The 24,858-nt window shown below is 39.9% G+C and overlaps 2 protein-coding genes across 4 annotated transcripts in view; both read right to left on the bottom strand.

Moving 5' to 3' along the window:
- The window catches only part of LOC136348118 (putative phosphatidate phosphatase), a 31,355-nt gene extending 7,260 nt beyond the window's left edge, over nt 1–24,095 (bottom strand). For 2 of the 3 annotated variants that reach the window (XR_010733583.1, XM_066298719.1), the window contains exons 1-5: nt 23,808–24,094; nt 18,686–18,837; nt 4,324–4,489; nt 4,070–4,269; nt 2,282–2,458 (exon numbers count right to left, since the gene is read on the bottom strand). Coding sequence is in view for 1 of the 3 variants with exons in the window: in XM_066298719.1 (XP_066154816.1) it covers nt 2,282–2,458; nt 4,070–4,269; nt 4,324–4,489; nt 18,686–18,837; nt 23,808–23,916 (804 nt within the window). In the remaining 2 variants the exon portion in view is untranslated. Of the gene's footprint in view, nt 1–2,281; nt 2,459–4,069; nt 4,270–4,323; nt 4,490–18,685; nt 18,838–23,807 lie in introns of all 3 variants that reach the window. The other variant, XR_010733584.1, reaches the window with a different exon arrangement.
- LOC136348121 (uncharacterized) lies at nt 21,818–23,796 on the bottom strand. The gene is made up of 2 exons (XM_066298725.1): nt 23,470–23,796; nt 21,818–22,416 (listed from the first exon to the last, which is right to left on the bottom strand). Exon 2 carries the CDS (start codon nt 22,289–22,291, stop codon nt 21,935–21,937), a length of 357 nt encoding a protein of 118 aa, XP_066154822.1. The 5' UTR covers nt 22,292–22,416; nt 23,470–23,796; the 3' UTR covers nt 21,818–21,934.
- Nucleotides 24,096–24,858: the final 763 nt, after the last annotated feature.

The raw sequence follows: 24,858 nt of genomic DNA, 5'->3' as shown, positions 1-24,858 counted from the left end.
ACAAGTATGGAGTATGGAGCAACGTTAGTTTTACTGCATGGAGGCGGGGGGAAATCATTTTGAATGTAAAATTACTTAATTTTACGTAATTGTTCGGATAGGTATTTTGAGCGTTATTTTTCTCTGTCCTGGTGGTCAAAAATATAAAAATAATGTATAACACTAAAGAGAATTTTATTCCTTCTAAAATGAGGGGTCACGGAAATTTGAAATTCCAACCCCTATAGGACCTCCGCAGAGGGGGTCGCTTCAAAAAATTTGAAATCCGCGCCACCATGTGTCCCCCTCGATAACAAGATCCACGTGTCTTAGTGTTTTGAGTTTTTTTGTAATTATTCACAATAACTGTGGTGGAAAGTTTTCGATGGAATACCCTATATTTCAGTGTTGCCAACTTTATTAGTATCTCCCAAAACCTTGTGTTTTTTCATACATATAACGAACTTTATTGTTAAGTTATATGAAAATGAACGAGTTCAACCAATAGAATCCGCTATTTATATAAAATATTTAGCACAAGATAATGCATACCTAGTCGTGCAGCAAAACCTGTTTAATCGAGTCTCATCTTTAGAAATTTTCACATATGCCGGTAAATTAAATTCAGCACATATCCAACAGGATTAATCTACAACGCGGTATGTTCCAGATTCCTGGTAGGTATTCTGTGTGAACTTCGTTATAAGAAAACAAATCTAATTTAACATGCCAGCGGGCATTTGATAATGATTACAGAATCAAAAGTAAAAAATGTTGGCATTATTACCACTATCAAAAAAAAATTATGTTATTTTTATTATACAGGGTGTCCATTTAACAGCCTCGCGGGTTTCTATAAGCTCATTCATGTTTGCATAAAAATCAATTATTTGGATGTTTATGCGGTTAATGAAGGCGAATTTTAAAATAAGTGGCAACTCTACAGGGTGTCCCAAAGAGGCGGTGCGCCATTAAACGTTGTTTTTAAATGGGACTACCTGCATTCTTTTCACTTGATAAAATCCCCTCTTTCGCCTGTGCTAATTCCTATATTTTCTACCCTGCAGTGATCGAAGCAACGATGTTTTGAAACAAACTTTAGACGTTTGCAGTTTCTGACTAATTCCTACGACACTGATGCTTCGGGTCTTAGGAACTATCGCAGGCCCAAGGATCATGTGGAAAAAATGTCGATAGTTCTATTAGAAAAAGTACACTTTACGACGCCCCCCCCCCCTTTTTTTTGGGGGCATCCTGCAGGGTGGTCCATAATTTCAAAATTTGCCTCCATTGGCGTCATATACGACTTCATAACTGATTTTTTTTTATCACAAAAATGAATTCATGGGAGTTCGGGGGGGTGTTAGGTGGACACCCTGTGTTAGTTCACATAACGAATACCATGTAGAACAGTCTGTAACAAAAAAAATAAGTTAAAAGAAGAGAGGTTCAATTAGGTGCTATGATCAAACACCAAGTTACCTTAAATCAACTTTTTGGAACGATGAAGTTATTTATTTAAAAAATTGTCATTCCTCAGCGATGGAAACGAGGAATTTGAGAGTGTTTAAAATATCCGTCGTCCATAAATTTTAATTTATGATTTATGTTCGTTTGTCCACTATTTTTTCCCTGGCTCTGAGGACGGTGACAGATTTATTACCGAAACGTTAACAAGAACATTCGTCCAAGTCTTTGGAAGAGGACAAATATTATTTTCAGTTGGTTTTAACCCAGAATAGCGTGAAATTTCATCGCTCCCACAGTTCTTTTATTGTTGTGTGAAGCATTATTTAAAAAAAATTACGAGAAGGAAAAATAGATCCATGTTGACGAAAATGGAAATATGTCTAGGGCTATTTCCACCACATCGTTCTCAGATATCAATGGGGCTCCTGGGAGTCACTCCCGACACTAATTATCGTTTTTTCTAGGTTCCCTAAACCACCCTCAAGAAGATGGGGAACACTGTCGACAGTTTGGCCGCTTTCAGTTTCTCTGAAGATTTGGTCGTTTCCCTAAGAAGTACTATCTACCGGGCAAACTCCCGGTTAAGATTCTTTCCTGGTTTTTCTCTCTAAATGTCACACACCATACAAATAATCTTTTCTGGAGTGATTGTCTAGTTCAGATCAGCAAACAAATGAAAAAATGTTTAACCTCACAGCGGTAGTAATTGTGCGTATGATTTACTGCGAAAATGATATTTGGAATGAAGAGATTGAGCACCATGACTTTCTTGCAACGCACTTGCGGAATCAGCAGTTTAGGTATGCATTATCTATGATTCTAGAGCACTTACAACGATCCAGGCTATAATGGTCCCGAGAAGCAGTCCACTGAGGACATCACTCCAGTGATGTTTATAATCTGACACCCTAGTCATGGCAGTAAATACTGAGGAAAGCACGGCCAGGAATTGCAGCGTATGCCTTAAAAGCTTGGAGCCATCCCATGTCATCCTTTTCTGCAGATATATCTACATAAAACCATAACATTAGCATAAACTTTATTACTGTGACACTCAGTACTTTTCAGAATGTTTATCAAGCAATGTATAAATCACACGTGAATTGATGATTATCGCTCATATGTAAAACAATACCAGCCTGTAATAACATTTTAAGTTGCAGGAAAAGTTTTCAAAGCTGTCAAGAGAGAAATCCTGCAGAATTATGCATCCTGCGATTCTTGGCACCTCCTCGTTATCAGGGATCTCGAAATTGATTCACGGGGTGTATCATTAAGTCGGCGAACACGATAATATATTCATTAAGGCTACGTGTTCATGTGGTTAACAAGATGGGTCTGACGTTGATTCCCATGAGCTGGTGGGTGCATGGGTTGGTGCATATGATGGGAATTCGGGGTGATTGTGGGTTGAACATAAAGAAAATTGCTGGGAAGATGGCGAATTTTAGTACGTGGGGAACGTGGTATTTATGAAGGGGGCATGATGTGGTCGAGGGCTTGGAAATCTTATAAATTATGGATAGGATAAAATTTGCGAAAGTATGGGTTTAGTTTTGCTTTTCTCTCGGTGTATCAAAAATCGTTCTCATACGGGGTGGGTCAGTTCCGCGGAGTCAGGTAGGAGCGTCGCCAGTATATGTTCATAACGATAGATATTGTGATGTACTTGCCCTTCCATTTAACGCTGGAATAAATAAACAAGAAGGATTGTTCCAAAATTCAAAAATATCGAACCGTTTACGCTTGCCACTTTCGTACTCCACAACCTGGTGTAATCAGAATCAAAATCGGACATTTCATCGTCTTGCAACGATCTTTAATTTAATCTTTTAAATACAATAATTTCCGCTAAGCTTTTCAACTGGTGGCAAAGTTGCTGAAATTTCGCCCCCAAATGTATCCGACAATGATAAAAAAAAATAGTTTTAACTAATTTTCCATTGAAACGCATATTTTTGTGGCAATTAATGCCCCTTTCTGAACTGTTTTTGTATGCCAAATTTCACTGAAGTACACCGCAAATATTCATCGAGATCCATTATTTTTCCTAAATCTTTGCGGCCTTGTATATTCGCATCGGAGCTTTTTTGAACACAGTGTACATGACAAATTATCATTATTGTTCATGTTGAACACCTTTGGACGACCGGGTAAACCAACCAAGAACCGCCCAAATGGCACGGCATCCGTATTAATGTTTTTATTAGGTTTAAAAAAAAGAATGTGAAATAATAAAGAAACTTAATTTTTTGTCTACATTGTTTACCATCACTTTAAGAGTGCGAGGGAGAAAATATGTTTTGTAGCGCGCTATTGGTCAGTTGCACGTAGCAGTTTGCGTGTCAAAATAATTTAAAGCACCATATAAAGTGCTTTATGCGCATTTAGGATGATTAAAAGATACCTCTCTATCTTATCTTAAGCTAACATTAGCTTCGAAGAATCATAATGATATACTTCAATGAAATGTCTCTTTCGCAGGTAATTTGCATAAAAACGTTGCATTGTGGATTAGATGTTTACCTTTTCGCTTTTATGAAGTCCAAATATGAACAATTCATCCCGCTTTATCGGTCAAAAGTAAGAGGTTACCTGATGGTCCTATATTGTAACTCACCGCAAAATACACCATGGTGTACATGGAAAAGGACGAATGCCCCGACGGAAACGACAGCCTCATCTCTTTCATCAGCCTCTTATTGTGAATATACAGGGGATTGGTACATGTGAAGTCCGTGTGGTATACGTGGTAGTTTTCGGGCGAGGAACAGTTGGTACTCGGCAAGCACATTGTATAGAAATGAGGCCTCAGTCTCCCTGTAAATAATGATACGATTTAGTTACGTTTCCATCGCACGGAGTCGGACATACCTATGGTGTACTTCATGACGTCAGTGGTCAGCTGGGAGCAAGCCGCGCCGAAAGCGAGCATACCAATGGCACAATACGCGTTGAACACCCAGTAGGGTATGTTCCGCCCTAAGAAGTAAAAAGACTTTCTGTCGTTTGGTCTGTTGAGAATTTCAGTAAGGATCATCTGGAAAAAATTGGAGATATTGAAGTGTGCATTGAAGTCGATTCTTGTGTAAGTGCGTGATAGAGTTGCTGGTGAGGTTGCTCCTACGCGCTCGATTTTTCCACGAGTTCGATTGTCCGACTGCGACTCATGCGCAGGGTAAAATCATTTCCCGCCCTGGTTACGTGTAGTGTGGCGTGTGACGTCGGTCCTAACGAGAGGTTTCCCGAGCGAAGCGGGAGGAAAAAGCTTTCATAATTTATTAATTAGAATGTAAAAACTTTGGCGATTTAAACTGATTAATGGAATTTGTTTGATTGAACGCGGCTTAAAGGCTTTTAGTTTATCCAATTTAGCTGTCACGTTATAACGCGTTCTGGGTGAATAATGGCTTAAAATTGTTCAATTAATAATAATAATAACAATTTAGTGGTCGATTTTGCCTAAAAATCAGCTAGGAAGACGGCGGTTCTCGTTTGTTTTTTTTTTGCAAATTTGGGCACGTCATATGCAGTATAAATTTCCCTTGGGCGACACATTCGGGATTGAGGCAACTTATAAAGTAAACATTGAGCTTATCTATCATAATCTGCTTTTATCCGGCGATGCGCTCACGAGTCGACTAATTCCTCCTTTCTCAGCTGAAACTCGCCATTGACGGAGGAACCTAGCACCATTGCGAGGAGGGGTTCCGACAACGTCAATTTGTTACTTTTCGATCTCCCCGTGTAAACGTTTCAATTTTTTAACTGCCGCAGTGGACAACTTTGGGCCCCCGAAGGGGATCGCAATCGTTACCGTTTCCTTCTGAGGGGGGTACAAAGAGTAATATGAGAGTGTTTCGCTGAAACAACCGCTGTTGGAAGTCAGGTTTAATAACCATCCTGCTAATGCAGAAACTACTGCGAATGGTCTCAGGCAATTGTATCTCGCCAGCAATAAAAACTGCAAGAGAGAACGAGATCTTAAGTAGTACCTCCGCAAAGGCGTAAATTACTGACCTTAATGCCGACAAAGCAGAAAATTTAAGACTGTTTTTCAAATTCCTTACGAGCATTTAATTACGCGATTTACGGAGACTTTTACGCGGCATCCTGCAGGTACAGGAAAAAAGCCGAAGAGCGTGAAACAAGATTCGTTCTCGTTCTCGCACTTATTACATTCTAGAGGTAATAATCCTCTTTTTTCGTCCTTTATAATCGCACGAGAATGAATTTTGCCCGGGGAAATGTGCACATCCAAGTTCAAAGAGGCGCATAATTTCAAAAATGGTTTGAGGTTCGGATTCAGGTGCGACGCGAAAACGACGATTCTCACTCTAGACCGAAAATTGGGTTATTACGTCGCCATGTTACGGCTTTATCGCCGAGAGAGATTGTTTGTTTAAAGAATTTCAATGACTGATTATTTAACCGTGAGTCTAGAGACCCGAAGCCAATACGGGGTGATTCGGAATTGATGTCACGCTTTAAACGCCAATAATTTGATCGTGTAAAATTCTGCGTATTCTCAGTGCTATTCCGCTGTATGACGAAAAGTAATATGTCGGACAAAGGCAGGTTGAAAAGGCGTTAAAAAACGGTGCATCACTTGAACCCCCTTGCCGTTTAAACTTTTAAGGGTAACTAGCACCTCAGTTCAGGGGTTGACACTTGTAGCGTCAGACCGCTACCAAAAAGTGTATCGGGTGAAATAAAAATTGACGTGTCTAAGCAATTTTTGCTAAAAATCAAATTTGGTCCGGTCGAAGCTATCACACTGTATATCTAAGGTTATGATAGAGAAAAAAATGAAAACAGGTGAAAGGGAGAAATGCCGGAACATAGGGTGTACGGCGAGCATATTCCGAGTTCTGATTTTCTCGCTTTGCCAAAGCGCGCGCGGCGTGTTCGGCTTGTTCGCGGTAGAAAGCTAAGGCGAATACGTACTCGGAACATGCCAGACATTATGGGAGCCTCGTTGGCAAACCGGACTTGCTTAACCCCCCCCCCCCCCCCCCGGTTCAACGGGCGCCTTATCGGTTTCGCATTTGCACGGGTGGGGCCCGTGAGGAATAAAACTGATGAAATCGGTGATGACAAATACTTTCTCTTCTTGGGATAATTTCATACAAACATGTTTACTGTGAGTCTTTTATTACACACTGCATGATGTAGAATCGTTTATGAAAGCAAGTCTTACACTATGATTTGCAATTGAAATTAGCAAAGCTCTCCTTAGCAAACCTTTTTTTAGTAAAATTCTAAACAAAAACTTAAATGAACAAAAAAATACAATTTTTTTAAGTGTTTATTAAAATACTCCCAAAAAAATGGTATGGAAAGAAAAAAATATACAGGGTCATTCATGCTATACGGCTCGGAATTTTGTTATTTTTTTAAACATTTCTTAAGTGTTTAAAAATTTATTTTTCATAATAAATCGAAAGCTAAAGACTTTTCATAAAAAAACTTTGTACTTTTTTAGGCTCTAGGCGTGTGCGATTTTCTAAATTTTATAGGTAGTTTAGTTTTCAAAATAACCACCCCTACTTGCGCCCATCAAGGGCTTTACGACGATCATGTTACATATGATAACGTTTTCCAGCGTTTTGGTTTAAAATATATCATCATCGCAGTTTTCTTGTAAATGTGATAGAAATTTAAAACAATATTTCAAAAATCTTATATTAGTTTAAGATTTAAAATTTTTTATTTACTCGTTAGTTTCTACACTTGTAACCAAATTCCGTTCAAATTTATATTAAAAAAAAGCTGTCGTGAGAGTCTAGTTGAAACCAAAACGCTGGAAAATGTTATCATGTGATACATCGTTGAAAAGCCCTTAATGAGCACTTTCAAAATATGCCAAAATTTATCCAAATCTATGTTAAAAAAAAAAAAAAGTGGGGGTCGTTATCTCGAAAACTGGGCCGACTGTAAAATTTTGAAAATCGCAAACGTCAAGAGCCCGAAATAGTGTAAAATTTTTGTTGAAAAATCTTCAGTTTTCGACTTATTATGAAAATGAAAGCTTCTCAAAGCAGGAATAGCTTTTGATGGATTTCTTCAATTTATAAAATGACGTGACTCCCGATTATATGTCTTCAGTCTTGGGTTTTAAGCATCGCCTGGCCCCTGCAGAAATTCGTAATTTAACTTTTACTTTAACTAAACCATTAAATGGTTCTTTATAGAGCGCGATAAAGTAACGAAGGACGAAAAGACAAAATATACCATGTGGACTGCAATATTGAGTGCTTTTGTTTCTCTATGGTATTGTCTGCGGCTTTGCCATTCAGATGTTGTGAAAGGCACGACTAAATGCCTTAAACACCACCTAATTGGTATTCCAGCCCGATTCTGCTTTATAAGTTAACACATGGGCGTGAAATGTTTCATAAAAAGCTCTGAAAACCCATTACATGTTTATATGGCGCCACTTGAATGGAAAAGGCCACTTCTTGCTTCTGAGGTCAAAATATGTCCGATTTGACCCGAAACGGTCTGGATTGCTTTAAAGTATCGTAATAGTATGTTTATCTAAAGGTTTGAGCCGAGTTAAAATAATCGCTTTAACGGCTTAACCGGTGTTATTTTAGGTGTCATTATTCATTCCGATGTCATAACAATTACTTAATGCCTCGTTAAGGACGCAATTGACAGCATGCAAATTGGGCACATGCGGAATGTGATAATTTGTTGCTGTTCTGATTGTTTTCCCGTTGAATTCGCTTTGATCGCAATGAAACGCAACGTACCGTGGGTACTACCAAGGAAACGGGAATTTGTATAAATAATTGCGGGAGTGCCGATAAACTCACGGCGTGAGAGAAGGACCGGCGTAAATACACACGTCGAAGTACAACACATATTTGCATTGTTGCGTTTAACTTTTCACATTTTTCACGCAAACAATAACATCATAAACTAGAGGTAATAAATAGATAGGGGGGATTTGCAAAAGCGATACGCGATTTAATTTGATTAGGTCATGAAAATGGAGAGAGCAAAGTGAACAATAAATAAATACCTTCAATAGGTTATTGACATGACAACAATAAAACATGCACATACTCTTAAGAGCTTAATCAAGCTCTTACGAGAGAACTACATCGCAGTGGAACGGGAGTTATTGAAGAGCATAGGATTTTCCACTGGAAGGGCTTGATGCCGAGGAGTTTCGGACGTCGTCACGTGACCAAACTGAGCATTTCCCATTTCGGGTTTTAACCTTCTTGCTTAAGCTAAAAATCAATGCGAGCAGCAAAGTAAAGCCTTCAACCGACCCAACAAAACCTTCTTTTTTTTTTTTGTTGGATATGAAGCTGCAGCCTGGGGGGCGCCACTGCTTGCACTTAAATATTCGCTTTTCTTTTAAAAGATGTGTTTCTACGCCCCCCAAGTTTGATTAAAATATTTAATGCAGGTCCGGACTTAAAAAAAATATATATATATATGGGAAATTTTAACACCCTGTATTTCAGACAGAAAGCGAAAACGAACCTAGGTTCATACAGACTTTTTTTTCAAAATCACTTATAGAATTACCCCTTAAATTTATGACATACTATTCTTAAACACCCGGTATAAGTGGATTTTAGGACGATTTACGTAAAATCCCATTGATCATCCGAATTTTGACGTATTTTTACTCTTACTACGTGGTAAAAATTGAAAGTTATCACCATTATTATCATCGTATGATACAATTCGTCATTGCACTCAATCGTTATTGTTCTTTTCACTCGCAATTGCACCGAAAACAGAGCAGATCCAGGAACTACGGCTGGTTTGAGCTGCGCCTAATGCCAAACACTATATGGTTTTTCCAATCGTATACCCGATAATTTTAGCTCAAAACGATAAAACTACAGATTGTTTATAGGAGCAACATCCACATCTGCAGAAAACATGCTTGACTGAATATATGCCGGAGATCTGCTCGTAGAAACTGACCTTACATTTTCACAGTATCACATTTTCATATTTTTCGATGATATTTTGAAACAGTGGAAAATACACGTTCCTGTGCCAGCTGGAAAATCTGAATAAAGTTTCAATTTTAAACTGGACTCGAAAACCTTCTTTTCTCGGTTACACTTAATCATTTAGGGATGTTGAGATCAAATTTGGAGAGCGCATTTATGTGAAATGAAACGTGCCGTTTACGCGCAAGCGTCATAATCTTGTTTTCGATTTTTTTAAATTCTGTTCCGCCCTGGATCATTCCCAAGTTGGACTTTTTTATTGTTGATTCACACACAACCGACACCTAATTTTTTCATTTGATCACCTTTTCATCTCAAACCGTTTCGAGAAGTCCCATGCTATGCGCGTGTCCATATGTAAAACACCATTGTAGAAATCCAGCTAAAATATTTATTTAAATTATTATCCACATTGTGGAGATTTTGGCCGTCGCAGTTTGTAGCAAACTGCAATCTGTAGGTAACCTCCCCACATCCGCCTTAGGAATCATCAAAGGAAATTGCTAAAAGTCAGCTTTGTCCATCCTTGGTTGTGGACTCTGGACACTCAATTGGGGGGCTTTTGGACGTGCCATTCTAGGGGCATTCAATTATTTAAGACAACTTCGACATGACCGAAATGCGCAGATGTGTGCGCGGAAATAGATTGCAACATTCTTCATTGGAGGGAACACAGAAGGAGGGTAAAAAATAGTGTTTCTGGTATCCCATTTGGACCATCGCGAGCTACTTCTTTAGCTTGAATGGGCGCTCTACCTCGGTTTTTTATTTCCGATACTTAATTTACGGCACCCCATGGGTTTCTACCTTACGTCTTCGAGGCGGTGGTTGGAGACCATTGAGCTGGCGAATGAACCATTGTGCACAGTTCACAATTTTATTTAAAAGAACTTCTCGTTGTAAGAATTTCGAGGCGCATTTAAAGAGTGTGAGTAACAACACATATTATCCACGACTTTGTAACGTTACACATAAATGTAATGAAACATTAACTTGAAATACTCACTTACGCTCTCGATCAGGCCGTTGACCCCGATGAAAAATTGTGGGTTAATACCTATTAGGCTAATCCGGTTTTCGATATAAAACAATAAGAGCAGTTAATAACCATACGATTTAATGGCCTATATTCCACCGCAGATCGTATAACAATGCTGGAAATAAAGTTGTAGTAATAAGTTCTATACCGTGGGTAAGCTAGGATTTAAAGCAGGCTCAGCGCTAGGCATGGCGGCTAAGCTACGAGCTGAATTTTAATTTTATAATGAAAAAGGTGCGATATTCCCGGGGTCTGTCTTTAAGTACCAGTGTCAACAAAACCTTTGGTAATACCTTCAAAGACACCAAGGGGAAAAGCCGACAGGGTTGTTTGACTTCGATCCCCTAAATCTCAGAGATTTACCTGCTCTTAATACATGTCACGCCACATACAATATAACAGGCAAACCTCCACCCACTGTAAAAATTGCGTCTTTGATGTCTCACTTCCAAATTTAACGTCCTGTAAAGTGCTAAGAACTGTTCCAAGAACTTTCATGAATGGCTGTGGCAGATAAATCTGTCTCAGAGACGAAGTTATTATAATAACTCACTGTGGCTAAATTAGAATTTTCGAAAATCTCCCATTTATTTTGAGGGTCATTACCGAGAAAGGTTGGTGACCAATATAACCATCGACCTTCAGTGCAGAACGGCCGAGTTTAAAACAAGTATCAGCGAACCTGTGACATAATGGTAATTTTCATATCGAGTTCAGTGGAAGGGCCCACTGCAGAGGTAGAAACATGTTGCGACTCGCATCCAGAAGATCGTATCGATAATTTTTCAATTTAAGTCGACGAGGATGATTGAGTACTGCACGCATGAGACATTGAATTGCTCACTTGTAACCTGACACTTCCACCACAAGCAAATGTCAACAATGTGACTGCAAAATACCATTTGTTGATGTGTGATGTGTCTACGAAGTGCTTTCAGATTAATCAAATATGTCTAGACGCAGAATGCAGCGACGTTTTCATCAATTGAGCGAGGTTGAGAGAGGTCGAATAATTGGTCTACGAGAGGCTAATCGATCATTTAAGGAAATCGGCACTTGATTAGACCGTAGTGTAAGCACTATAGTGAGATGTTGTCGGGCATGATTCCAAGAAGGGCGAAGAGGCAGAAGGAGAGATACTGGACAATCCCGGAGAACTACAGAACTCCAAGATCGCCGCCTTCGAATCATGATCCTAAGAGAGATGTCAGTGTCGTCGAGGGCGTTCGCGGATCAGTGGTTCGGGTTCGAACCATTTATCCCCGGATAAGGAGTTTTGGACCCATCCTCATTTTGTCTTACCCCTCACCTTAAATCACCGTCAAAATCGACTGCAGTGGTGCTGAAACCGGATACATTGGAGTCTGGAATGGGATAATAACGTGTCTAGTCAGAAATCCAGATCCTGTTTGGGTATGCATGAGGGTCGGGCGAGAGTAAGAAGAAGACGCGGTGAAAGACTGGATTCGCAGTTCACAACACAGACGCGTGTCCATCAGACTGTCGGGATGATATTGCATATAGTAGCAGGGCACCTTTACTATGACAGCTCGACGATACATCCTGGACGCTATTGTTAATCCAGTTTTCCAGCAAGACAATGCACGACCACATACGGCTAGAGTAACTATGGACTTTCTTCATCAAAATGCAATCAATTTGCTACCTTGCCCGCCGCGATCTCCAGACTTCTCACCCATTGAACATGTGTGGGACATCGTAGGTCGGAGGTTGTATAATTTACCCCATTCCCCGCAAACACTAGCGGCGCATGCCGTGCTGTCCAGTTAGCCCGGAATGAGGCTCCACGAGAGGACATCATGTCTAGACGCGTACAGGAACGCGCAGGACACCGCGGACGACCGACAAATTATTAATTTTCTTTTCGGTTTTTAACAATTAAATTTGTTCAATTTTTCTGTTGAAGCATTTGTTTTGGCGTGAGAAACGTGAACGCCGAAAATTACCTAAATAAGACCGTTTTTACGGGGTGTTCTCTTTCCGGCGTCGCGCGGCACGACCTCGAAACGTTCCTTCGGCGTCGATTGATCGAAGCAACATTCGCGCCTATCGGAATCAGCATTAATCTGACTTTGGATCGTCTTTTGACGGCAAAGGCATTATTACTATGCAAACCCCCACCACCTTTGACAGGCACTGAAATTAGCTTATAAGCTACAGGATAATTTACTTTCAAAGTTACAGGCACATTAACGACGAGGGTAAATTTATCTTCTGCCAGTTAATAGACCCTTGGCAACCAACTAGACAGAACTCATTAAACATTCGCCAAAGAAGAGCCACATAACAATGTAAACCCTATTACAAACATTCCCTAATTGTCCTCATGCATATTTATCACATACGAAGATTTATCCAGTGTAGTTTATAAGCAATTTAAACAGACTTCTTTATTATTTTTTACTGAGATGTTTGCGCCTATAATCGTAATGAGAATGAGCTATTGCAATTAGTGGGGACGTGCATGACTGGAAAGCATTAAGAAAAAATATATATATATGTTTTAGGGAATGCAGTCGTTCACCCCCCCCCCCCCCCCCACTCCCCACGTGGTTTTCGATGAGGTCGTAGTTAGTAGTCTGAGTTTAAACTGTGAAGCACCAAGGTTGCTGCACTAAAAAATGCTCCACGAGCAAAAATCCCACAATACTAACCGATAAAGTCGATCGCTTATGTTTACTTCAATAAAAGGATTATTATAGTAATTGGACAGTCTTATCTGCCGCAAGCGCTTTTCGGTATCGATTTTTCTGAAACGTTATCGACGATTTAAATATTATTGCGCTATAACAGCAATGTATCGTACTTTTCCTTTTGTTTCTGAAAACTAAACCGTCACTCAATTTGTGATGACACATATATTTCAGATAATGATTTTTATGAAATAACGTATCTCAGTGTATTACGAAGGGATCAAGCGAAGGTCATCGATGTTCGTACACGTTCAACAGAACGATCCGAAAGATTCGAAAAATGCGAATAACCGCGCGACAATGAGAAAAGTCTCGAGGGTGACGCGTCAGACACGGCCTGAAGTCTGAGACACCGAGGGAGGGATCCCCTCAGAAGACGCGTTCGGGTCCGGCAGAGATGACGATTGTGTCACTATCGGGATGTGTGCCGGATATCACTCGAATATATTTAAAAGGGATTTGTCGCTATTTCCGACAGGTGGCGCCCCCGTTGACACCGTCAAACGGCCAACGAATGCAAGAATGACGGGAAGCTTGCGCATGCCAGGCCGCGTTCAGCGCCCATTGTGACGCGATCCCGGTTGCGAACGCGTTCCTGAATCAAGACTCGTCTCCCTTAGCAAAACGTGACGTACTTTAGTTAAACCCCCAAAAAAATGGAAATGGGGAGTAGTGGGTATATATAGACCGGCACGTACGAACCTGTGCTGTCTCATCAATTGGGATTCATTTTAATTATGTCATTACACAAGTACGAACTTTCGCTTTGGAATCGTCGAAGTCAGTGGCAAATTACGCAGGGAAGGAGAAACATAGCAACATAACACGGTCAACATCTTCATTCTCGAATATAAAAAAATCTAACTGAAGCCTTAAAAATGCCCCAAAATGAGCCTCAGAAAAAAGTCGCATGGAATGCGTCGAGGGGAGAACAATTTCTAGCATTGGCGAAATTTCTGGAAGCCTGCAGCTGCGAAATCTATTAAATCTTCAAGAGACCTAGAATAAGTGGCAAAAGCCCCGGTTCGTTCGGAAGTCAAAGCCGATCGATCTTAAAGGGACTTAGAGGGGAGCGATGAAGAAACACGGCGAATAAGACGAGATTACTTAGAATTAGCTTGAGAATCAAAGAAGCTCCTCAAAATATGACGCACATATGTTATCTTTGAAACTCTTGACTGGAGCTGGAGAGCTTTCGGGAAATATAGAAGCACATTAATGGTGTGGACTTGAAGGTAATGGAAAGAAGGCGAGAGATGCCAATTTTCGGCATTAACAAAGACCGCAAAGACGTGTTCAATGGAAATTTTTGAAAGTTAAAAAAAGGGGGGAGGAAAAGCGAGAAGGAGCGTATAGAAACCATTTGGACTTTTATAAATTAGCGGTATCGAGGATGTGTATTACTACACAATGTGGTACACGTCACAAAGCTTAGTAGCAGAAAGCATAAGTTCAAGACGCCTGGAACAAGCCGACGCAAAGATATGCTCATTAAATCCCAAAGTGCAGAAAAAGTGAGAGAGATGGCTATAGAACATGTGTTCATAAACCAAGACCGATAGGTCCGTAACGTGTATTAGTACATAGAATGTTTTATTCAACGCGTCCCAACCAAAAGATGGCACCCCGATTTATGACTCTCCCAGTAGAATAAAAAAAAAAAAACGTTCAAATATGGGAATTTTGACTTCCAGGGGGACGTCTCCGCTAAAATTCCGTGAAACAGCGTTATACAGGGTGTTAAGGAAATAACTCTAGCAAATTTAACCAACGATTCAGAACGTTATTTTGAACAAAAAAGTTCTCGACAACAGGGCAATTCCGATACAACAGTTTCCCTGGAAAACACAGAGAAAATGTCTTTTGAAAATTGGCAACGTCGCGTTGATATTATTTAATTTTCATGCCTTCCTAAGTAGCCGCGTAAACTAGATATTAATTTTTACATGAGCTTTTATAGTGACATTTAAATTTTTTTAAATGACAACAGCCCAATTTTAAATAAATTTTCGCTCTCGGCTAAGGTTTTTAATAAATTAGATATAACATGTGTCCCGCGTTTTTTCAACCATTTTGATTCTATTTGCGTTTACAATTCAAACGTTATTGCACCATTGAAAGGCTGAGACATGAGCAAATATCGAAGATTCCCGTTTCTATAAAAAAAAAAACAAAAAACAAAAAAAAACAAAAATAAAAACAAAAAAAAAACAAAAGCATAGCGTGACGTTTTCTTCGTAAATCACCCGGTATAATGGAATTTTCGTGAAAAAGATGTCCTCCTAGAAAACAAAATTTTTCCAAATCCACCAGGAAAGTCGCGAATGCAGCTTCGACTTTTTCGTTGGGGCACTGCGTGTATGAAAAAAAATCACTTCTAAAAATCTAATGAAAGTCGCTTCATTGCAAACGTGCCTTCGTTAAACATGGGAAAAATTGAAAATGGAAGTGTTGCGTTATATGAACATTATTGCACATGTCATATTGATGAATCGAGCCTATTGAGCAGTCGCCTGTGCTGTTCGTCCTTTCATGTTCATAACGGCCTGGCAACCTTTGCCACATTTAACTCGTCTTTGTCGCCATAACAACGATTAAAATGAACCATAGCAACTAAGTATTTCACGCATGACTGGGACACATCGTACCATAAAAACCTAAAACTACACTTGAGGGTTATGTAATGCGAGTTTTTTTTTGCTGTTTACATTAGAGCCCATTCCAGAACATCTAATTCGATTAGAACACTTTGAAACTGGACACCTCATATTTATGTCAGTTCTATTTTAATCCTTGTGCGAAAATACGTATACTTTTTATTCAATCTGTAACCGAGTAAATTGTGCATTCATTCATCTATCTTTGTCTCTTAAAGTGTTTCCAGTTCCGTCATGAGGAATTTTTAGCTGAGCACGTGTTCAAATCGGAATGATGTGTTTTAGTAAATATGTGAACGAAGAAATAAGAGAAGGTAGAATTTCGTCTTACTATCTTTAGCCACGTTTCCTTGGGTGTGTTTGTGTGTAACAATAATTGCTACCATTATGGTATTGTTGAGGAATTTTAATTACCAGCTCCTCCAGGCTCCAGGGATAACCTTATGAATAAGTCACTCGGTAAGCGCGCTCAAGATATTTCATGGATAAATTCACTTCAGTCTTTCCTTAAGAGCGACATCAAACCGATCTTGGAAGACCATCTTAAATCTCGTAGCCCGGTCGGATAGGCCTAAGGATAATTTGATAGCAATAACGACTGTTTTTAGTGCCAAATGAACGAAACAGTTCCAGAGCGGAATACTTTCGACAACGAAAGCTTCGATTTTGATGCCAAAAATGTTCAGGGGGAGCCAAAATCGTTAGCCCAGGAAGGGGCGCATTCAGAATGATCGATCTGAGAGAGCGAAAAAAGCGTTGTTACCGCCCTATATCCTAAAATTGATTTGAAACTGTGAATTTTGAAAACAAAGCCATTGCTGGAAGTTCGGGGATCTGAGTTACTAACAAAAGGACGGTTTTGAGGGGTCAGGTGAAGTTCTGCGTTGCTGGTTAGCCTGGGGAATCACCCAATTAAAATTGACGACATTTTTTTTTTATTTTAGCACACAAAGAGCTTCTCGCAGATAAACTATTTTTAACAACTAAATATCGCAATAACAGTTGCTTCGGATACGTACAAAAATTAAAAAAAAAAAAACACTTATCTGAGAACACAGGAAACGCAGGCAACTTCAAGAATATTCGCGAGAGAATAAATTCTTCTATGCTGATACTAAAGCCCCAACCGTTGAACCTTTCCATTCGCGTTATATACACTCCACAGCTGCCTGAGAATCTTCTCTTTTTGGTTGAAAAATCCAGAAAATTGAATCAAACGTATAAAATATGTACCTACTGAACATCAAGGCGAAACAGGTTTGAACGCAGAATGCAGCCATAAATAACATTTATATGGACACATATGCAAGCAAATATAGCTGGATTACGAGAAAATCTGAAAGATAGAGATTACCGTTCGAGTAGACCAAATGCAGTGGGAGGAAATCCAACAAAATGAAGTCAAAACTCCTTAGTGTTAATATTGGAGTATTTTCTCGAAGCTTCTGTAGCGGAGAAGCGGCGAACGAGAAAAGTATTACTTAAAGAAGATCACGTGAGCTATTTCTTGCGGAAGTGTTGGTAAGGCGTTTCTAACCATTTTCTCGGCATTTTCTCCCATTGCATGCAAGACCTTTATCGACAACCTGCATTGTAATTGCGGCCACGATTTTCAATCGTATATCTATGTCATGGTCTGTGAGTTATTCGAATTCGATCATTAGAAATGGCAGACATATAACATCTCATGGTTTACAATTTTTGCAAGCAGCACGAATCAATAGAAGAAGTCGAGAATTTACGACAAAATTCGAATCCCTCAAAACGCAAAAGCCTGAGTACGGCCCTTTCCTTTGAACTTTTAACAGACATTTTCACACGCGCATTCCGAAATTTTTTATATTTGACGAACAATTCTCAAAGTTCCCTCTAGCTCAGCGGTGCTCATCCGTTTCTCCATTCTCCTATACAGGGTGTTCGATTTATCATGCACATGCGATTTTCTCGAGAACTAAGGATTTAATAAAAAAATGTTTCAAATAAAGTTTGTTCGGGATAAAGGAGCGCTTCTTTTGACTTTTTTTTTTGAAAAAAACTGTCATTTAGAAGGTCTTTTCAAGGTCATTCGCATTTTCTCTAATGGAAACCCTAGTTTTTTTTGACAAAATGGATACATCACTAAAAACTGAAAAACATTTGTTTGAAAAATTTTTCGGTTCAACGCTTTTTTAAATAGTTTATTCAAAGAGATAATCGAAAATTAAGTAAAGCGTGGAACAACAACATAAAAGTTTTCTAATCTAATAAATGTTCAAAATTTCTTCCACCAACTTCAATACACTTTACAATACGTTTTTTAAACGATTCATATTTTCTGGGGTTGTCGGAATATGCTTTTTTTTAATTGAAACAATTTGTTTAAAAAAACCTGTAAGGCAATTTGTAAACCTGTGAACGTTAATAAATAGAATTTTGAACATTTATTGGATTAGAAAACTTTTATGTTGTTGTTCCACGCTTTACTTAATTTTCGATTATCTCTTTGAATAAACTACCTAAAAAAGCGTTGAATCGAAAAATTTTTCAAACAAATGTTTTTCAGTTTTTAGTGATGTATCCATTTTTGTCAAAAAAAACTAGGGTTTCCATTTGAAAAAATGCGAATGACCTTGAAAAGGCCTTCTAAATGACAGTTTTTTTCAAAAAAAAGTCAAAAGAAGCGCTCCTTTATCCCAAACAAACTTTATTTGAAACATTTTTTTATTAAATCCTTAGTTTTCGAAAAAATCGCATTTGCATGATAAATCGAACACTCTGTATATTATATGCTCTTCCCGATAAACTTAAACCAAAACTAATGCGACAACAATTGATTTTTGCAAGTAATTTTGCGCTCACCGTAATAATATTCAGTCCAAAACCTGTAATGTACAGGGTCCAACTTGGCACTGTGGAGTCGTGATAAGGGTGTCGTATGCTCTCATCATCGCAGAAGAAGCCCCTGTGGAACGGATTTCCCCAGAGGAACAGGAACAATATGGGCCACCCCACTGAAATCAATATACGACCATGAATAAATATGTATGTCACGTGCAATTGGGCAGGGACTATAAATTTCGTGTGCGCCCATTTAGCATTTTCACACGCAGTTAATGGTACAACTCGATGGAATTGGAGATTTATGGTTTGTGTGGTGAGAGTAAAAGTCCTGCATTAGAGGATGTTTTCTGTTCAGGCACTTCCACAAAAGAAATTGCACTAAACAATGGAAAAACTTTAAAATGGCACATTTTCATTGTGGAAATTCGAAATACATAAAATTTACGCGTTGATTTGAGCTTCTCACAAATGGGCCTAAGTGATGCGCCACACTTGCGGGGTTCTTATTGTGAACTTAGATTCTACAACTTAAATGATAGAGAATGAGAATTGGTAAAATTACCAGAAGTATCCAGGTGTCTCGGGTCAGGTTGTTGTGCTTGATAAGGCGAAATTGCGTATTTTGTGCCAAATTTATTGTTATTACTTCGATAAACAATACATTTTAAAAATCATTAAAATTGCTTTTAAAAGGTACTGTTTATCGAGACAATGAACCTGGCACAAAAGCACGGCAATGTTTTTCGCCTTTTCAAGTATAAGTGTCTGATATACCGAACCCCACTTTGTCTGTTTGTTTAATTCGTGTAATGTAAAACGAAAACTCACTCAGTATTAAACGCGGCACGTCGATATTAATCTTTATTGAGGTTTACCATCCCCTGAGCGCATGCCCAGCGAAGGGTGCCGGACACTTGCGGCATCTGCTGCGTTAACCAGCCTGGAGCGAGGACTGAGGTGTCCGTCACCGTTTCGTTTAAAAATTTTTTTTTTTTTTAATTTCCTAATAACCACGCAACCAAAAGAAAAAAAGTGGTATGGTAAGATTCCATTTGTCACCAGCTCTCCGATCATCCCGCACACGATATACGTCGCTATTAAAAGAAAAAAAAGTTAGGCAGGGCTGCAGCTCTAGAGTTGAAGAAAAAAGTTTCACTCTGTGGCCCAAGAATACGTCAAAATCAATTCGTGTGTTTCGGTGTACCTTTTTCAGTCACTCCTTAAAACGGCGTTAACTCAATTCCAGTCTTTCCCCCAGCCCTGCGTGTATTAAACGTTTCTTCAATAAATCGTCTATTACTTGAGCTTCGTTCGCTCTTGGTAAACGTTTCGATTGTGTGAACCACTCTTGACAGGAATTGGTTCACATCATCGAGCGCCCGCTGCACGTTCCCCGACATCGCGCGTCCTCCGCATGTACCGTTCGCGTCTCACGCTCACGCCGATCTCTCGCACGTTTTTCTCACTTCCATCAATTCTCTCACGCGTTTCGTTGCGTATTCTCAATAACGTTTCTGTTCGTTAATCCATTACCGCGATCCGCTTCCTCTCGATCGTTCTCTCGTAAGGATCGAAAAGTTAGAGACTTCGAGGGAAACGGGCGGCGGAAAGGTCGGCGATCACGGGACCTTCGAGAGGTCCAAAGGGCCCTCCACGGCTCGTGAGAAAACGGCATTTCGTACGTTTCAATCATCAACGCGTCAGCAACGTATTCTAAATTAGATAATCAAAACTTTCACTTCGATTGTGGTTTCTGTTCGTGCTTGAGCGATCCCGTGCAGAAATATTCACTTTGTGTCCGCCTCCATGACCGTTTGATTGTTATTGAACTTTAAAGCAAAATAAAAATAGATATTAGTTGAAGAACGTAAGATTTATTTCTGTATTGACGATGACGTTGAATAAGGCGCGAACGGAGGCTGGAAGATAAATAAATCGTGGCTAATGCACAAATTGACTTAGGTCAAGTAACGTATTATGGTGCATATGATGGGTAAGCTGACAAATGTGTTGCCAATCTGAGGTTAACACAAATAAATCTTTGGTTTTGCCGGTTAAGGAAGTGTTAACGTGTTTAAAGGCTGGATTTAAGAACTCCGAACTTTTCCCTGAAAATGCACAAATCACTCAGCGATAGAGCGTTCCAGGGATAAATTTGAACGTGCGTGGAACGGGTTCGGCGAAATGTTAATTGGGTTCTTCGATAGAACAATCCAAATTAGTCCGGATTGGTGTCGTACTTGAGGCGGTACTCGGGTCGAACCTCCCAAATTGGTTGGGATTTCTTTGTTGTTTCAATTCGCAGATCGCTAACCGAGATTCCGAAGGAACTTCAACTGTCACCCACCACAGGGAACCCCCCCCCCCCCCCCCCTCTTTAACCAAGCGACCGCAAGCCGACTTAGGAGTACAATTTTGCTTGACGTTCAACACACAAACCTGCGGCCGCGTTCCTGCTCCCCGTGGAAACTATCTTGAGGTTAAACTTAACAGAACGTTAATAATTTGACCCTAGCAAATCAATTCTATTGAAACTTCTGGTTCTTTCTCCCTTTTACTTTCGGCCAACGAAAAACTCATCCGTCGGACCGGTTTTGAAACTAGTTTGCATTTAACGGTCGTAATGGGGAACTGTCCCATTCCTCAAATCAGAATACACCTGTGCGAGTATTAAGTGACTTTTTATTGTCATAATGCGTGTTAATTGGTATCGGCCTAATTGCGTTGGTCAACTGCTACAATTAAATTTGCGATAGTAAATGAAAAATTCGAAATTACCGGACGAGTATGCACGTCCAGCAATTATGGCGCAGGTTTGCGCTCTCTCGATGTGCCATCAACGCACTACAGGCTGAACTTCAATCTTGATCCGAGAAGTATTTCTTCGAAATTCGCTTCTGCCTTAATGGAAAAAAATCGATATCAAATCTTTGAAGTCAAATGCCGCACCAAACGTTTCCATGCTGAATTATTAAAATTCTTCTCCATTTTCGCAAAGAAGTATTTCCTCTAGGTTCGAGGCCTACAGGGCTGTCAATAGACTGCTCCCCAGAGGTTAGCGATGTTAGGATATTTTCAATATCGCTTCGAGTTAGCAACAGGAATTTTTGTCATTGCAGTCCTCGTCAAAGAATCGGAACAAACTTACTGTTGATGAAGTGTTCTTATTTATTTAAAAAAACCAAAAATGCATTACGGAATTCTTACTAAATCGAAAATAACACACAAACTAGGCCTGGAAAACTCGGTACGCGCTATAGCCTCCCCTCACATGTATAACTGCTTCGCGTCGTCTTGGCGTATCTTCAACGGGACGTTGTCTCGTGGTAAATTCTCCCAGTAACCGTGGAAGAAGTCCCCGAAGCTGTGGCATTGTTTGGGGCGCGGTAGATGTCCCTCGACATTTCTTTCCAACATGTCACGCACAAGTTCAATGGGGTTAAAGTCAGACGATCTTGAGGAAAATGGTAAACGATCGATGCTTGCATTTTCGATCGCACCTATAACCGCTGCTGCACGTTGAAACGAATGACAATGAAATGAAACGAAAAAAAAAACAAGTGCAAAAACGCTTTCTGAAGCTGAAAAATGTTGTACTGGGTGAGAAGTAAAAAAAGGAACCATTTCCAAGTGCTCTCCAACTTGTGGAAGAGGTGTGAGAACATTTGAGGAAAACCATGACGGCACAAAGTGTCTGGAATGCCCTACGTAGGGCAAAGATTCATGGTGGAAGAGCCGAAAACAAGCCACTTATTAGTGAGGAGAATCAAAGAAAACGTTTTATTTGCGGACATACACTATCTATACGAAATCCTACTGCATACTCCTATGGTGAGAACATGACGATTTAACCTAATTTGTCTAATCCAAAAGTGGACGGTTTCCTGAATACAGGGTGTCAAAGTTAAGATAAAAAAAAATTAATTACTTCGTTGTTAATGTTGCTATCTACGCAAAATGTCGCATCGGGGGTTTTGAGAGGTGAGAAATCAGAATCCGTTTACATTTTCTATGCACAATGTAGAGGGCGCTCGATGAATCCTCTTTAATAGGGCGTAACTTTTTCACCGCCCGGTATAAAACTTATTTATGACAAAATTTGTGTTTTCCTACGTGTTTTAGGTAAAAAGACCTCTTGGTGGAAGTCTCTACAAGCACTCCTCGAGATATTTCATTTTTAAAGTTCGCCGCATCTCTAGTGCGGTAACTATTCGTGCAGTCGAATACCTCGTGAACTACTTGAAAACGCAATTTTAACTAATAAATCGTGCATTTCATACGTAATTGTATTTTTTTTTTAATGTTCGCTTTTATGAAATGTTCGAAGTGATCTGCGCACGGACGGATCGGTAGAGGAAACGATGCTCCGGCAATCTGGCCACCACGCTCCTCTGATTTAACTCCACTTGATTGTCTTTTATTGGTGGACTCTAAAGTCCGTGGCATACTCAACGCTCGTAAATAACGAAGAGGATTTGTGAATTCAAAATTCAGTGGATATTTTACGAAACGACGAGTAACTGATGGCGAGGGCCCATTTTGACTTTTTACGTCCAATTCATGGTTGCGGGGATGTTAACGGAAATCGCGTGTAAACGGCTTCAGATTTCTCACCTATACAAACTCCCGATGCGACATTTTGCGTAGACAGCAGCATTACCAAGGAAGTAATTTTTTTTTCGATTTTTTAATCTTAACTTGGACACCCTGTAGTTCGGAAACCGTCCACTTTTGGATTAGACAAGTTAGGTTAAACCGCCACTTTGTCACCCCAGGAATATGCGGTAGGATTTCGTGCAGACCTCTTACAGACACCCTGTATTCCCGTTTCGCGAGCGAGTTTGGCTCGGAGTCGCTCGAAACCTGCTTGTCAATGAACGGCAAAAATATCAACGGAATCTCGTTTGTTTACCGGAAAGATAAACGCACAGGTATCGAGGAACAAAACGCGACGATCCAAAATATTTACGCACACGCACGAAGTGGTCAATCGGGCAATTCGTCAAATCGACCACTTCAAATGAATTACGCAATTAATGAGTAAACAAACGAAGTGGACTGCTCGACGGATGCGCAAACATTGAACAGCTGATTCTGAGCATATATCAATTTCCTGCAATAAACCGAAATCAAATCTTACCCAACTGAAGCAACAGGATGTCAACCACGACTTTCCTCAGGGGTACGACGATCGCCTCATTCGCCATATCATTTGGTCGTTCCGGCACTACAAAGTCATTATTTACCATTTAAACACCTGTCAAATTGAACACGGTAAAAATTTGCGGCAGTTGTGACCGATCCACGGTCTGCTATTGCTAATCGAAGAAATACGAGTGCGATACGCAAGCGTGCAGCTGCGCTACTGAACGCACGAGCGAAACCTACAAACAACCGAGCAGCGGTGCGCCGACTGTCGACTGTTTGAATCTCGGACTTTTACCGATGACATCAGAATGGTTTCACCTGAGTCACCCGGGATGGGAATTTCCTAAATACGGGGTGGGCGACGAAAGTAGGTGAAGGGACGGGAAATACAAACACGAGCCGGCCATACGGGGTGTTCGGGAGGCGGTGCGCGACACCGAATAGGGCATATCAAAGTATTTACTTTTTATCATTTTATACTGGATCATGTTACGGTAACCTAGTTGTGGCGTTATATGATTGGTAAAAATTACGCACTGGGACATTCAAACTCTATGCCGCACCCATTTCATGCGAAAGCTCATGGACTTGGTAAGGTAATTTTACATCACGCTGATTAAGAGAGCGTAAGCTGGAATAAACGCGAAAAACGTGAAAATATGGAAGGCGACTATATGGGAGTGGTTTTTCAGAAACGTACCGTTTTTCAAAAGTGCGAGCTTCGATGCGTTCTAAGTAAGTTTTATACGGGGTGTTTCTAAACGGATTGTAAAAAATGAAATGGACCAATCACGAGCTTAAGATAAAAACTTCACGTAAAGACATGTACTAAATTTTTGCCAGTTTGACTCGCGGGGTGTTGCAGTTTGATTTTCTTCCAATTTTCGTTAATTTCTCCGTTATTTCTGACGGTAATTAACTCGAAATTGGAAATAACTATCATTTTAGCATGATGAATAAGCTGAAACAACAATTGTTTAAATCGATGTGCAGGGCATTACTTTTTTCGTGGTCGCTCTCAATATTTAACATCAGACATTTCT

The sequence above is a fragment of the Euwallacea fornicatus genome, chromosome 31, assembly GCF_040115645.1.
Source record: "Euwallacea fornicatus isolate EFF26 chromosome 31, ASM4011564v1, whole genome shotgun sequence".
Lineage (NCBI taxonomy): Eukaryota > Metazoa > Arthropoda > Insecta > Coleoptera > Curculionidae > Euwallacea > Euwallacea fornicatus.
Note: the sequence above shows the minus strand (reverse complement) of the source record. Positions and strands in the feature narration are given on the sequence as shown.